This window comes from Petaurus breviceps, unplaced genomic scaffold, assembly GCF_028583685.1.
Source record: "Petaurus breviceps papuanus isolate PSGF00001 unplaced genomic scaffold, PetGlider_PUasm1.0 90919, whole genome shotgun sequence".
Taxonomy (NCBI): domain Eukaryota; kingdom Metazoa; phylum Chordata; class Mammalia; order Diprotodontia; family Petauridae; genus Petaurus; species Petaurus breviceps.
Window position 1 is genome coordinate 34700465 of NW_027187378.1, and position 14377 is coordinate 34714841.

Below are 14377 nucleotides of genomic sequence, written 5' to 3' on the forward strand. Positions count from 1 at the left end.
TTCCTTAAAGGTTGAAAGCAATGGTTACAGCCAGTGCAACAGGCAGCTGTGTTGGTCAGTTCCCTAAAACTTCAACACACCATGCACTCCCTGGCCACTTCTGCTACAGGTGTTGCCTTCCTATATTAGAACGAAAGCTCCTTGAGGTCAAGGACTGTCTTGATTTTTGTATTTTTATCACCCATACCTTATTGACAGTAAGGCACATAGTAAGTGCCTAACAAATGCTTTTTCCTTCCTCCTTCCCTCCCTTCCTCTCTCCCTTTTTTCCTTTCTTCATGGCTTAGGAGTTCCAGGAATACCAGGGTGAGTTGCCATGCCAGATTTGGAGACTCCACATAAAGGTTCAATTCAATTCAATAAATATGCATTGTATCCATCCTATGTGAAAATAATGGTGTTAGATATTAGAGGAGATAGAGAAAGAAGACATGGCCTCTATATTCTAGGGGATTGCAGTCTAATAAAAAGATAAATGAATTAATCAACAAGCATTTCTTAAGTTTCTGTGTGTTAGGGACTATGCTAAGTGCTGGGAGTATAAATACAAAAATAAGATGGTCCTTGTGCTCAAGGAGTTTGCACTGTTCTGAGATGGTACCTGTTCACAGATAAATAAATGTAGGCTAGGAAAATATCATACAGAGTGATTAAGAATAGGAATCTGGAAAGGCATCTTGATGTCAGTGGCATTTGGTCTGAGCCTTGAAGGGCATCATCATGGAGGACAGATAACTTGTGCAAAGATACAGATGGAAGACACGTATACAAAATAAAATATTGTAAATGCTTGAATGATATGAAACTCCTTGAGAATTCAAGGGAAGCAACAATCATGTCAAACTGATATTTATTCTGGAAAATAATTAGGTCCCCAATTGATAAATGGTCAAGGGATTTGAACAGGAAGTTTTCAGAAGAAGAAATAAAAGTTATCAATTGTCTTATGAAAAAATGCTCCAAGGGGCGGCCAGGTGGCTCAGCGAGTAAGAGTACCGGCTCCAGTGTTGGGACAACCTGGAGATCGAATCCCGGGCTCAGACACTCAGCACCACACCCAGAAATGACTGGCCGTGTAACCTTGAGCAAGTTACTTAACCCCGATTGCTTAAAAATAAAATAAAGAAAGAAAGAAAGAAAAAAAGAAAAAATGCTCCAAATGACTAATAAATTAGAGAAATGCAAATTAAAACAATTCTGAGGCACCACCACACACTCATCAGATTGGCTAAAATGACAGAAAAGAAAAATGATAAATGCTGGGGGTGGGGGGATATGAAAAAAAATGGGTATAGTAATACACTGTTGGTGGAACTTAGCCAGTCCAACTATTCTGTAGAGCAATTTGTAATTATGCCCCCAAAGCTATAAAACTGTACATACTCTTTGACTCAGAAGTGCCGCTACTAGGTCTATACCCCCAAAAAGGAACCATATATACAAAAATATTTATAACAGCTCCATATTGTGGTGGCAAAGAATTGGAAACTGAGAGGATGTCCATCAGTTGAGGAATGACTAAACAAGTTATGGTATATGACTATGATGGGATACTACTGAGCTGTAAGAAGTAATGAAGGGGATGGCTTTAGAAAAATCCAGGAAGACTTATATGAACTGATGCAAAGTGGTGTGAACAGATCCAGAAGAACAATTTACACAGTAACAGCAATATTATATGGATATTCAGCTGTGAAAGACTTAGCTACTATGATCAATACAATGATCCAAGACAATTCCAAAGCAGTCATGAAGAAAAATGCTATATACCTCCAGATAGAAAACTGAAAGGCTCAGAATGTAAACTGAAGCATATTTTTTCATCTTTCTTTTCTTTCCTTTTCCCCTTCTTTTCTTTTCTTTCTTTTTTGGAACATGGCTAATACAGAAGTATATTTTGTGTGACTCCATATGTGTATTGTGTGTTGTGTTTCTTGCCTTCTCAATGGGACGGGAAGGGGGCGGTCAAGGTAGGGAGGGAATTTGGAACTAAAAATAAATTTAAAAAACAAAATAATTAGGAATTATGCTAGAAATGTGATTTAATTATTTAATCCCTTTGAATTAGTTACACTAGGAAAAAAGTTAAATTGGTCAAAGACACAGACATATACCACCCTTTCACATTCACTCTCGGTGTCCAAGAGTAACTCCAATGTGTACAAAATCTATCTCTAGACTTGTGACTTTCTTTAAGTATTGGGCTTCCACCAGGCATAATTTAAAAATTCATTTTCATTTAACAATAATTTATTTTCTCTTCTTCCCACCTCTCCCTCATTGTGGGGGAAAAAAGAAAAGAAAAACAAAATCCTTATAAACAAAACACATAATCAGGCAAAACAAATCCCTGCATTTAGTGTGTCCAAAAATGTATGTCTCATTTTGCATCTTGAGTCTATCACCTCTCTGTTAAGAAGGTTATAATGTGTTCCACCATCATTAATTCTTAAATACAAAATATTTACTAAAGAAGAAGGAAAAAGCAGAAATAATCAAAACACAACCACTCACTCATAGACCTAGATCACACTCTCCCACTAATACACATCATGTCTGGGGTGGAGGATGGAATGGGCTCAAAATTAAAGAAACCTGGCAGTGAGTTACATGAGTAGGAAAACTCATGAGTTTGGGACTCATATGTCTCATAAGTCATAGACTTATGACTCTAGACTGCAGTCCTGGATGCCTTTGGTCTCCACATGTCATCACTAGATGGGACCATTCCTCTTCTTACCCTCCTTGTTCTCTTACTGGACAAAGCCACTTCTTTCCAACTCCAAGGCCACTGAAACAGAAGGCAGCTTTTTTTTTAAGCAAATATCAGCCTTAAGCCTAGGATTTCCAGAGTTTCCCAGGTCTGTTCTCTTCCCTAGGCAGTGAAGCAATGTGATATTCATTCAATGAAAAAGCAATTCTCTTTAACCTTGAAATCTTCAATGCTATTCAGGTCCATTCTCTATATCAAAGGTTCCCAAACTTATTTGGCCTACCACCCCCTTTAAAAAAAATTACTCAGTGTCCCCCAGAAATCTACTTTCTTTAACCCTTTAAAGGTTTTTTTTTAATTTGCATCATTCCATAAAACATAAATTTTAAAATTTAATTTAATTAAATTTTAAATTTAATAATTTAAAATTTTTAAATTTAATTTTAAATTAATTTTTTAATTTAATTTTTATTTTAAATTTAATTTTTTGACTTAATAATTTATTGTAAATTTGTGGGTTTTTCCTGTACTGAAATTTTGGTGACACAATATTGCATCATGTAACCATATAGTATCATATTGTAAACACACACATATTCCTGCCAATTCATGCTAGGCTTCCTGACAATGTGCAACAGGTTCACCTGCCAACACTTGCTTGTTAAGACTTGTGGGCAGACTTGACTACCTATTGGTTATAACTTGTATTTTGTGTGTTTATTTGGAAAATAATGTAATCACTACGACTTTAAATCTGTTACACAACAGATGAAACATATCCTCTTTGACTATTGTGTCTATACTGGGTTTTTCAAATTTTTCTTCTCTTTTTCCTTATGCTTCCACTGCCCCCTTATTTTTGTTCAACACCCCCCAATTGCATCCAAGGCTACTATACCCCCCATCTTTCCAGGGTTCTCAGGGGGTGGTATCACCCACTTTGGGAACCTGTGCATAGGCTTTAGAGAGCTAGAGAGAGAGATAGGCAAGCTTCTGAGTAGTTTCCACACCGTCAAGCTGCAGATAGCACTACAGACTAATATAGCTTTCCCTAAACAGTTCTTCAAACAGTATAGCATTCTGTTTTATCCAATCAGCTCTCAGCAATCCAATAAGATCAACTCCCTAAATCAACTACATAATCTGTCTGACTCTCAATCAGGTGGTCTCAGATTCTATCAGTTTTTTCCCCTTTAATGACTTCTGGGTTCTGGCTTCTGACTTATGATATATTAGCATCTTTAAACATTTTGTCTTGTACGTCCTCAAGCTGACTTCTTATACATCTTCTCAACCACAAATGAGGTGTAATAACCTCATGTGTAGTGACTGTCTTGGAATTGGATTGAACAAACCGATCCCTATTTCTCTCATATATAAAACAAAATAGTCAATATAAAATAGTCCCATGGTCCCAAAATAGTTCCTTGATTTGAAATTTCCCAGCAATAAACTTCTAGTCCCTAAAAGCAGTCCTGTGTAATGAGGTTACTGGGAAACAATGCACTAAATTATCTTTACAATCAATCAGGACTCTGAGGGGCATGATTTCACTCCAGGCTTATCAGAATTTTATTTCTTTCCTCAAGCACTTTTATCTGAGTGACTTTTTCTCTCAGATTCTTTCAGAATTATGTTTCTTCTCAGCTACTTCTCTCTGGGTTTTCCATGAAATATTCTTTCCCAACTTTCTCAGTAAATGTTTACATCAGAAAGGATCAGACACTTACATCTTTATCCCAGTGAACATTTGAAGTCCCTTATGCTATGAAATGGTTTGTGGAACAGTTAGTTATCCTAGGATATACTGAGGGAAGTAGCATGAGATAAAGCTAGAAAGGTAATAGTATATTGGGGGGGGGATGCTGAATTAAGGCGTTGGATTTTATTCAGTAGGTCAGTGGTCTCCAAAGTGGGTGCTGGTGTCAGCTGGGGGACTGTTGTGTCAACCCAGGGGAGCTGGAGCCTGACCTCAATGTGTATGTGATCAACCATTAGGAAGGTGGGAAGACAGGTTGAAGCCCACCCTTTTGGTGACTAGTAATCCATAGCCAGTTGGGGAATTTGCCTCCAACACAACTACACCTACCTTTATTTCCTAACACTTTGACCTTTCTTCCTTATTTATATACAGGCTTCAAACTCATCCCTTCTGAGTCAGGCATTGACTCTTTAGGGGTAATTAAAACCGAAACTAACCTTTCTACTCAGCAGGTGCCATTAAGAAAACTCTATCCTCACCTCTTGACCCCTAGATAATTTCATCACTATGGCAGATGCCCTTTGGAGGGTACTTCAAGGTCCATGACTAGTAAGTTAAATCCTCACCTCCCCTTAACACCTTTTCATTTCAATGAGTCCTACAGGATACACAAGTATATATAGTTTATGATCTGGATAGAAGATATTACATTATCTTTCTCCTAAAATCCATCTGTCTTCTCAACTTCCTTATTACTGTGAAGGACACATCCATTCTTCCAATACCAAGGTTTTTACAACTCTGATGTCATCTTCAACTTCTCATTTTTCTTTACCCTGTATACACATATGCGCAGCTAGGTGGCACAGTGAATAGAGTGCTGGGCCTGGAGTTAGGAAGACTCATCTTTGTGAGTTCAAATCCAGCCCCAGACACTTAGTAGCTCTGTGACCCTGGGCAAGGCAGTTAACCCAGTTTGCCTCAGTTTTTCATTTGTAAAATGATCTGGAGAAGGAGATGAAGAACCACTTTAGTATCTTTGCCAAGAAACCCCCAAAAGGGGTCACAAAGAGTGGGACATTACTGAAATGATTGAACAATGGCATATTCACATATCCAATCAGTGGTCAAATCCTATCACTCCTACCCTCACATTTCTCACATATGTCCCCTTCTTTCTACTCATGTAGCCACCACCCTAGTTGAATGAATGAATGATGCTTTTATCAAGTCCTTACTATATGCAAAGCACTGTGGTAAGCAAGGGAAATACAAATAGAAAAGATAGTCACTGCTCTCAAGGAACAATATATATGGGGAGACAACATGCATGAAAGGTTTCAGCTGTAAGTCAGATGGAAAGGTCCTGTGATCCTTGGGGTGAAGTGGAAAAACCAATGATAATGGCTATTCTTGAATATCCTTTTCACTAATCATGTGACATCAGTTTCTAACATGAGCACTTTGATGGGAATAACTTTTCCTAGGTCTTCAGTAACTCTGTAGGAGAAATTACCAGGCTGCATCCACATAGGTTGCTTCCTAGGATGATGGTTGAGAGCAATGGTCTGGAACCATTACTGTTTCTAAGGCTCTTGGTTTCAGTGTCCTGGGCTATTTCCATCAGCATCTGAGGAAAGATTGTGATCAAGGAGGTGGTGGTTTGACTTACCTGGCACATACTGCCTCCCATCTTTCCTCCTCCACCACCACCATCCCCACCCCAGGCTCTTTGGAGTGCCTTGTTGCTTCATCTGGGCTGGCTTCACTGTCTTATGTGAGGGGCTGGTCAGCAGTTAGTGGGGATGGGCGACCCTTTCTCCACAAGACTAACTTCCCTGAATGATGGCTCTAAGGACTGTGCAGGATTGAAGGTTTGAGGGGTGCTGTTAAAAGGTTCCTGTGCCCCAGGTGCTGGTTGGTGGCAATTGGTCAGTGGTTATTATTGTTGGTGATAATGAGGAGGGTAGGTTCCCACTCCACAGAGATTTCGCCCCTCAGTAATGGCTGTGAAGGCTGGGTTGGAAGCAAGTCTTTTGGAAGCTGTGAGGCCTTCATTCACCTTTTGCCTGGGCAATTGCCTTTTAATGGGTCTGCTTGACTCAAGTCTCCCTCCCACTCCAATCTATCCTCAACAGCTCACCAGCATGATTTTCCTAAAGCATCATTCTGACCTATGTTACTCCACTATTAATTAATCTTCATTGGAGAGGGAGAAACAGGTTCTCTGAGAGAGAAAGGATGATTGATAGAGCAAGGTCCTAGAGAAACACAGCATTAAGGAGGCAGCAAGTTGCCTTAGAAAGAATACTATACTAACATCAGAAGACTTTCAGTTCTAGTCCTGCCTTTATCATTAATTTGCCAGCCAACCTTGGGCAAATCTTTAAGTCACTCTGGACCTCAATTTCCTCATATTATTGCCCACTGTGGTGGTCTTCAAAATTTTTATATGTACCTTATTTGTAAATTTTTTTTGATCATGTACCCCCAATATTTGCATTTTAATTATTTATAAATTATTTACATGCATTGCTATACTAACAGTACTGTCATTGCATTTTCAAATATATACAAAATTAGAATTTCAGAAGGGTAAGATAAAGATGAAACATATTAGATCCTAATATCAATAGAGACCACTGCAGGTCAGACGTGTGCTTTAGGAAAATATATTACTTTTTGTTGGTAGAGGGAGGGTTGAGGAGGAGGTGTTAGGGGCTTTTGTTTTGTTGCACTAGGAAAGGACTCTCCCCACTTAAAAAACTCTAGAGTAAGGAGTAGATAAGCCTGGGTGTCACTATTGGCTGGAGATCTTCAAGGTTGGGAGCAGAAGAGGAGCTTACATGGTGAAGCAGAAGGCCCTGGGTATGATCTGGAAGGTGGGAGTAACCTGGTAAAGGGGCCTGTTGGATGGTGAGCACTTTAGGTGTGGAGAGAGGGGGAGGAAGAGGAGCAGTAGGTTCCAGTGAGGGAGCAGCTGCATACCTGGGGGACTATGCTCTTGCTGGTGACATAATAATGCAACAAATTATAAGGAAAATTGCCCTGAAGCTTTAGAATACAAAGGCAAAGCAGAAATAGAAAAAAAATCTACCAATCACCACCTGAAAGAGATCCCAGGAGGAAAACTTAGAGGAATATCATAGCCAAGTTTCAAAGCTCCCAGGTTAAGGAGAAAACAATGAAAGTAACAAAAAAAAAATGTAAATATCATGGAGCTACAATAAGGATTACACAAGACCTAGCAGCTACTACATTTTGAAGGATTGTAGGTCTTGGAGTACTATATTTTGTAAAGCAAAAGAGCCCAAGTTACAACCAAGGGTAACTTATCCGGCAAAGTTCAGTATAATTCTGAAGGAAAAATAAGTGGACATTTAAAGAGCTGAAAGACTTTTAGTTATTTGAGACAGAAATAGCAGAATTTCAGGAAAATTAGACATATAACAACCAGGAGAAATATAAGGTAAACATTAAAGACCAACTATAAGGGACTCAATAAGGTCAAATTGTTTAATTTGGGTAGGTTAAAGAATAAGAGGATAAGGTAGCAGGTAGAAGTAAAGCAGAGGAGTGAGGAAACTTAGGAATAGAATGAAAAGGTTAGTGAAGAAAAATAGGAAGGGGGGAAATATGCAAGTAATTATAGCCTAGAATGTGAATGGGATAAATTTACTCATAAAATGGGGATTGATAGCAGATTAAAAGTTTGAATTTAACAATATGTTGCTTTCAAGAAATGCTATAAAAATGACAGATACATATAATGATAAAAACAAAGGGCTAGAGTAGAATTTATTATGTAAAAAAAACAGGGGTAGCAATCATGATCTCAGATAAAGTTAAAGCTAAAATAGATTTTATCAAAAGAGAAAAATAGGGAAACTATACTATGTGTCAGCAATATTATTCAGTATTGTTTTTTAGACCATTTAAAATGACTAGCCAGCTATAAAATACCTGAGAGTATACCTGCAAAAAGAGAGAGGAACAATATGAACATAAACATAAAAAACATTTTGTACAAATAAAATCATATCTAAATCATTGAAGTAATATTTATCATTCATGGGTAGGTAATGCCAATATAATTTTAATGACAATTTTACCTAATCTATATCAATGCTATCCAAATAAAATTACTAAAAAATTCATCTTACTGAATTAGAAAAAATAACAACAAAATTCATTTGGAAGAACAAAGGTCAGGAACTTCAAAGAAACCAGGGGAGAAAGATGTAAAGGAAACAGATTCAGCAGTATCAGACCTTAAACTATGAGAACATTGTTGAAGTGTAAAATGGGCAATTTCTATTATTTCAAATTTAAAATTTCTTGTATAAATAAAACCTGTACAGCCCAAAATAGAAGGAATGCAGAAAATTGGGGAGAAAAATTTTCATAGACAATTTTTCAGACAGGATATGATTGGGTGGGAATATTGCTGTGGTATAGGAAATGATGAGCTGGTTGATTTAGAAAAACATGGAAAGACTTGGACTTATGAAGGAAGATACTATCTACCTCCAGAGAAACAGATGACAAGTGGAAAAAAGTATAGCATAGTCTTACATATATATGTATGAGTGTGTGTGTGGGTGTGTATACACACACCCACACATACACACATATATACATATCTGCATATATAAAGTGTATATATGTGTGTGTGTGTGTGTGTGTGTGTGTATTTGTAGCCTTCTTTAGGTGTGGAGGGGAAGGGGAAGGAGGGGAAAAAATAAAATAAAAAGCACCTAGCAGAGAACAAAAGAAAACCTACAAGGAAGCAAAGTTGGGCAGCTTTGAAAATAATGTGTAGTATTTATTTTATAGATTTTCTTGAAATGGAGATTTATTGTTTTATATAGAGTCCTCTCATGTTCTGCTATATATATGGCAATGCTTTTTTTTCTTTCTCTTTGTGTATTTAAGTTTAAAAAGAAGAAGAAGAAGAAGCTCGAGCTGGGAGCCTCGAGGCTGGGTAGGACTGGGAAGGGTTCAGAGGCTGAGGTTGGCGGTTGCGCCTGGAGTTCTAGATGTCTGCCCCCTTAGCGAAAGGCGAGGGAGAGAGGCTGGAGTTTACACAAGGGCAAGCATCCAAGCAAAGCGGGAGGGAAAGGACTTAACAAAGCCCAGGGTGGTCAATGAGGCCCCTCTCACGTCAATTGCGGGACCCGGACTCTCCCTTAAGGTTCTCCCATATTGGAGAGCCGCTGCTGCAGGAGACCTTAAAGGACCTGGAACAGTTGATGAAACTACGGGGCCTAGAAGCGTTGGAGTGTCTGGAGCGGCACTTCGGAGGTATTTTGGGGCTGTGCCAGTTGCTCGAGACGGACCCCGAGTTCGGGCTCCCCTTGAACCCCGGGGAGCTGAGGCGCAGGAGGGAGCAGTTTGGCTGCAATGAGGTACCAAAGTCCCGGAGCAGATATTTCTTGGAGCTGGTGTGGGACGCCCTGCAGGACACTACGCTCATCTTCCTGGAGTTGGCGGCTGTTGCGTCGCTGGCCCTGGCCTTCTATGAGCCCAAGGTCAGCGAAGACATCAAACACTGCTACGTCAGCAGGGGCCTTGACAAGGAGGAGGAAGATAAAACGGTGCACTGGCTGGAGGGAGCTGTCCTACTGATGACAGTGGCTTTGGTGGTGCTGACCACAGCGTTAAACGACTGGAACAAGGAGAAGCAGTTCAGGAATCTGGAAGACCAAGTGGTCCTAAGTCAGAAAGGAAAGGTAATGAGGAATGGCCAGATCCTGGAGGTACCTGTCAAGGACATCGTGGTGGGTGATGTAGTCCCGGTGACCTATGGGGACATGCTGCCGGCAGACGGTGTACTACTCCAGGCGCAGAACTTAAAAATGAATGAGAGCTCCTTTACTGGAGAGTTGAGCGTGGTGAAAAAGTCCCTGGACCATGACCCAATTCTTCTGTCTGGGACTTATGTGATGGAGGGCTGGGGCAAAATCCTCGTGACTGCTGTGGGGCCCAACTCACAAACTGGGATCATGCTAACTTTTCTTGCTGCCAGTGCCCAGCAAGGAACGCTGGAGGAGCAGAGAAAGATATCAGAGTGGGCAAGTCAAGGCAAGAGTATCATAAAACCAAAACATTCCTACTCCAAAGAAAAGCCAGTACTACAAAAGAAACTGACAAAACTAGCAATCCTGATTGGGAAGTGTGGTATGCTCATGGCCACCATCACAGTAGCTATTCTTGTGACCTACTTTGTAATTAATACTTTTGTGATTGAGGGGCAAAAATGGACTTATGGTTGTACTCTGGTTTATACCAAATACTTTATTAAATTTTTCATTATCGGAATAACAATCTTGGTGGTGACTGTACCTGAAGGTCTTCCGCTTGTACTTACACTGTCTTTGGCTTACTCAGTAAAGAAAATGATGAAAGACAAAAACCTAGTAAGGCATTTGGATGCTTGTGAGACAATCGCAAATACAACAGCGATTTGCTTAGACAAAACTGGAACACTGACCATGAACAGAATGACTGTAGTCCAGGCTTATATTGGAGAGACTCATTACCAAAAACTCCCTAAAACTAATTCTATTCCAGGTGCTATCCTGGAGTACCTTTTAAAAGGTATCGCTGTTAATTGTTCTTATACTTCCAATGTCATTCTTCCCAAGGATGGTAAGAAGTTAGTACAACAAATTGGCAATAAGACCGAATGTGCCTTATTGGGATTTCTCCTGCATTTGGAATTGGATTATGAAACAGAAAGAAACAAAATACCACAGCAGAGTTTGTATAAAGTGTATACCTTCAATTCAGATAGAAAATCCATGAGTACTGTATTAAAATTGTCCAGCGGGGGTTTCCTGATGTTCACTAAAGGTCCTTCTGAAATAGTCTTGACCAAGTGTTGTAAAATCCTGAACAAAATGGGAGAGCCTGTGGAATTGACAAATACCAAAAAAAGAGAAATTGTTCAAAATGTCATTGAGCCAATGACATCTGAAGGACTTCAAACCATCTGTCTGGCAGTCAGAGAGTTCTCAGATCTGGAAAAAGAACCAGACTGGGACAAAGAAGAGGATATTGTTACAAAACTTACTTGCATTGCTCTTGTAGGCATTGAAGATCCTATTAGACCTGAGATTCCAAGTGCCATTAGGAAATGCCAACAAGCTGGAATAACTATCAGGATGGTCACTGGGGATAATCTCAAAACTGCACAGGTTGTAGCATTCAGATGTGGCATTTTGAACCCCCATAACAATTACATCTGTCTGGAAGGTAAAGAGTTCAACAGGCTAATATGTGACAAACATGGGAAGGTGGAACAGAAGCTTTTAGACAGGATTTTGCCCAGACTTCGTGTGCTTGCAAGGTCTTCCCCCACTGACAAATACACACTTATAAAAGGTATAATTGACAGTGATACTTTGGGAGGGAGGCAAATTGTAGCCGTAACAGGTGATGGTACATATGATGGCCCAGCATTAAAAGTAGCAGATGTTGGGTTTGCCCTGGGCATCACTGGAACGGATATCGCTAGAGAAGCTTCAGACATCATTCTAATGGATGAAAACTTCACAAGCATTATGAAAGCAATTATGTGGGGGAGGAACACTTACGACAACATCTCCAAGTTCCTCCAGTTTCATTTGACTGTCAGTGTAGTGGCAACAGTGGTGACTTTTATAGGGGCATGTGTGATGCAGGATTCACCACTCAAAGCAGTACAGATATTATGGATTAATCTCATAATGGATGCATTTGCTTCCCTCGCCTTAGCTACTGAAAAGCCAACTCAGGGACTTCTGTTGAGAAAACCTGATGGAAGGAAACAGCATCTCTTGTCCAGTTCCATGGTAAAGTATATTTTGGGCCATGCAGCATACCAGCTTACAGTCACTTTTGTTCTCATGTTTGTTGGTGAAGAGCTGTTTGATTTTGAGAGTGGAAGAAAAGCTCTTCTCCATGCTCCTCCTTCCACCCACTATACAATGGTATTCAACACTTTTGTTATGATGCAGCTTTTCAATGAAATTAACGCTCGAAAGATTCATGGTGAGAGAAATGTCTTTGAAGGTATCCTCAGCAATAATATCTTCTGCATCATTGTGGGGGGAACATTTGCCTTGCAGTTCCTCATTGTACAGTTTGGTGGAAATGTTTTCAACTGTACCAATCTTAGTCCAGACTTGTGGCTGTGGTGCATTTTCCTAGGAGTAGGGGTATTAGTTTGGGGTCAGTTTATAACTACAATTCCCAGCAAGTATGTGGAACCCCTTATAAGGCTGATGGGTGGGAGAGTAGTAGAAAAGGTTGATACTGTCTGCCCTACAGCATCAATAACTGAGGACTTACTGTGGATTCAGAACCCAAACAGAATCCAGAATCAGAAAAGACTAATAAAATCATATCATTCTTACTTTCACAGGAGCATGTCCCAAATTACCCAGTGACTATGAGAGCCAATGGAATGACAGGGATTCTTTTTTCCAGATATTGTTATTTATTTTCAATAGCCTTCTTCTCTAAGCAAAACTGCAAAATCACTCCTTCATCCTTTCCCAGATATAAAGTTTTGTAGTGAATTGAAGCCCAAATTATCTGCATTGGCAGAACCAAGCAAACAAAACATCTTAAGGGATGTTCTCTGGGAATAGATAATGTGAACACAATCAGAAACGTAAATTGAATGGAGAGGTAATATAAGAAATATCTAATGGAACAAGTGAGAGGCATTATTTATAACACTTTTAATTTTATGCATTTTCCCTTTTTTAAAACAGTCTCCTAGGCAAAGAATAAATGTATGCATTAATATTTGCTGTTAATCACAAGATTGGGTTGCATGTGTTGTAAAAGATAAAAGCCTGTTGAGAAGGTCTGGATTCTAACTATCCCTGTTCTGCTGTAAATAACAAAAATTCAGTCAGCAAACCTCATCCTTTAAATATTGTTACATTCAGAGGAGTAGGAAGTTTCCCTGGAAACTATATTGACTTCTTTCTTGTTGTTGTATAAAAATAATAAATGCTACCACAAAAATGTAGACAACATGAGTGCTTTGTAAAAATACAAGCAGTTATGATCAAAAGTTACTGCCTTTTTCATTAATTTTTCACTAACTAACCCACTAGGTTATATTTGCTTCTTAAAGTCAACTCACAAAGATGATAATAATAACAACAGTAAATTCAAACAACCTTTGCAGTCTTTATGAAGTGGTCCAAATGACAAGTGGAGCTGAGGTATTGCAGTGTATCTGAAATATAATAAGGTCTCTGGCATCAAAAAGATTTGGAAAGTTAAAGGAAGGAGAAGGGAGAAAGGAATGAGCATTTATTTAATGCCTGTTATGTGCCAGACACTGTGCTAAGCACCCTGCAAATACCTCATCTGATCCTCTTGACAACTCCAGGAGGCAAGTACTATTATTATCCTCATTGTACAGATGGAGCAAACAGAGGTTAAGTGACCTTTTCAGGGTCACACAGCTAAGCTAGTAATTGTCTGAGGCTGGATTTTAACTCAGATCTTCCTGACTCCAGACTTTGCCTTTGCCTATGTGATACAAGAAAATGCATCAGCCTTCTGCTTTATTTTGGCTTTGGATCCTTTTATACAAATAAATGGAAGATATGTTAAAAATGTTATGTTCTTTTCCTTCTTGTATGTATCATTGATAGTCTATAGCATAGTCAAGGTACTTAGTTCCAGAAATTATGCTGAGTTCAGCACCTGTAAGTAGTTTGGGGTAATGGGTGGGTTGAGGGGGATGAAGTTTATATCCATCCGTTTCCACATTCCTGTGTATTGATTTTTTTTTTCTTAAAGAAGTTGAAAGTGGGGCGTCTAGGTGGCGCAGTGAATAGAGCACTGGCCCTGGAGTCAGGAGGATCTGAGTTAAAATCCAGCCTCAGACACTTAACACGAAACTGGCCTGTGACCTTCGGCAAGTCACTTAACCCCAATTGCCTTACCTTTCC

General features: G+C 39.3%; 1 protein-coding gene across 1 annotated transcript in view; it reads left to right on the top strand.

Annotated features, from left to right (window-relative positions):
- Positions 1-12847, top strand: part of LOC138152205 (plasma membrane calcium-transporting ATPase 2-like) — a 49683-nt gene extending 36836 nt beyond the window's left edge. The window contains 2 exon segments of the mRNA XM_069075977.1: positions 9351-9573; positions 9575-12847. Coding sequence (XP_068932078.1) covers positions 9351-9573; positions 9575-12847 — 3496 coding nt within the window.
- The last annotated feature ends 1530 nt before the right edge of the window (positions 12848-14377 follow it).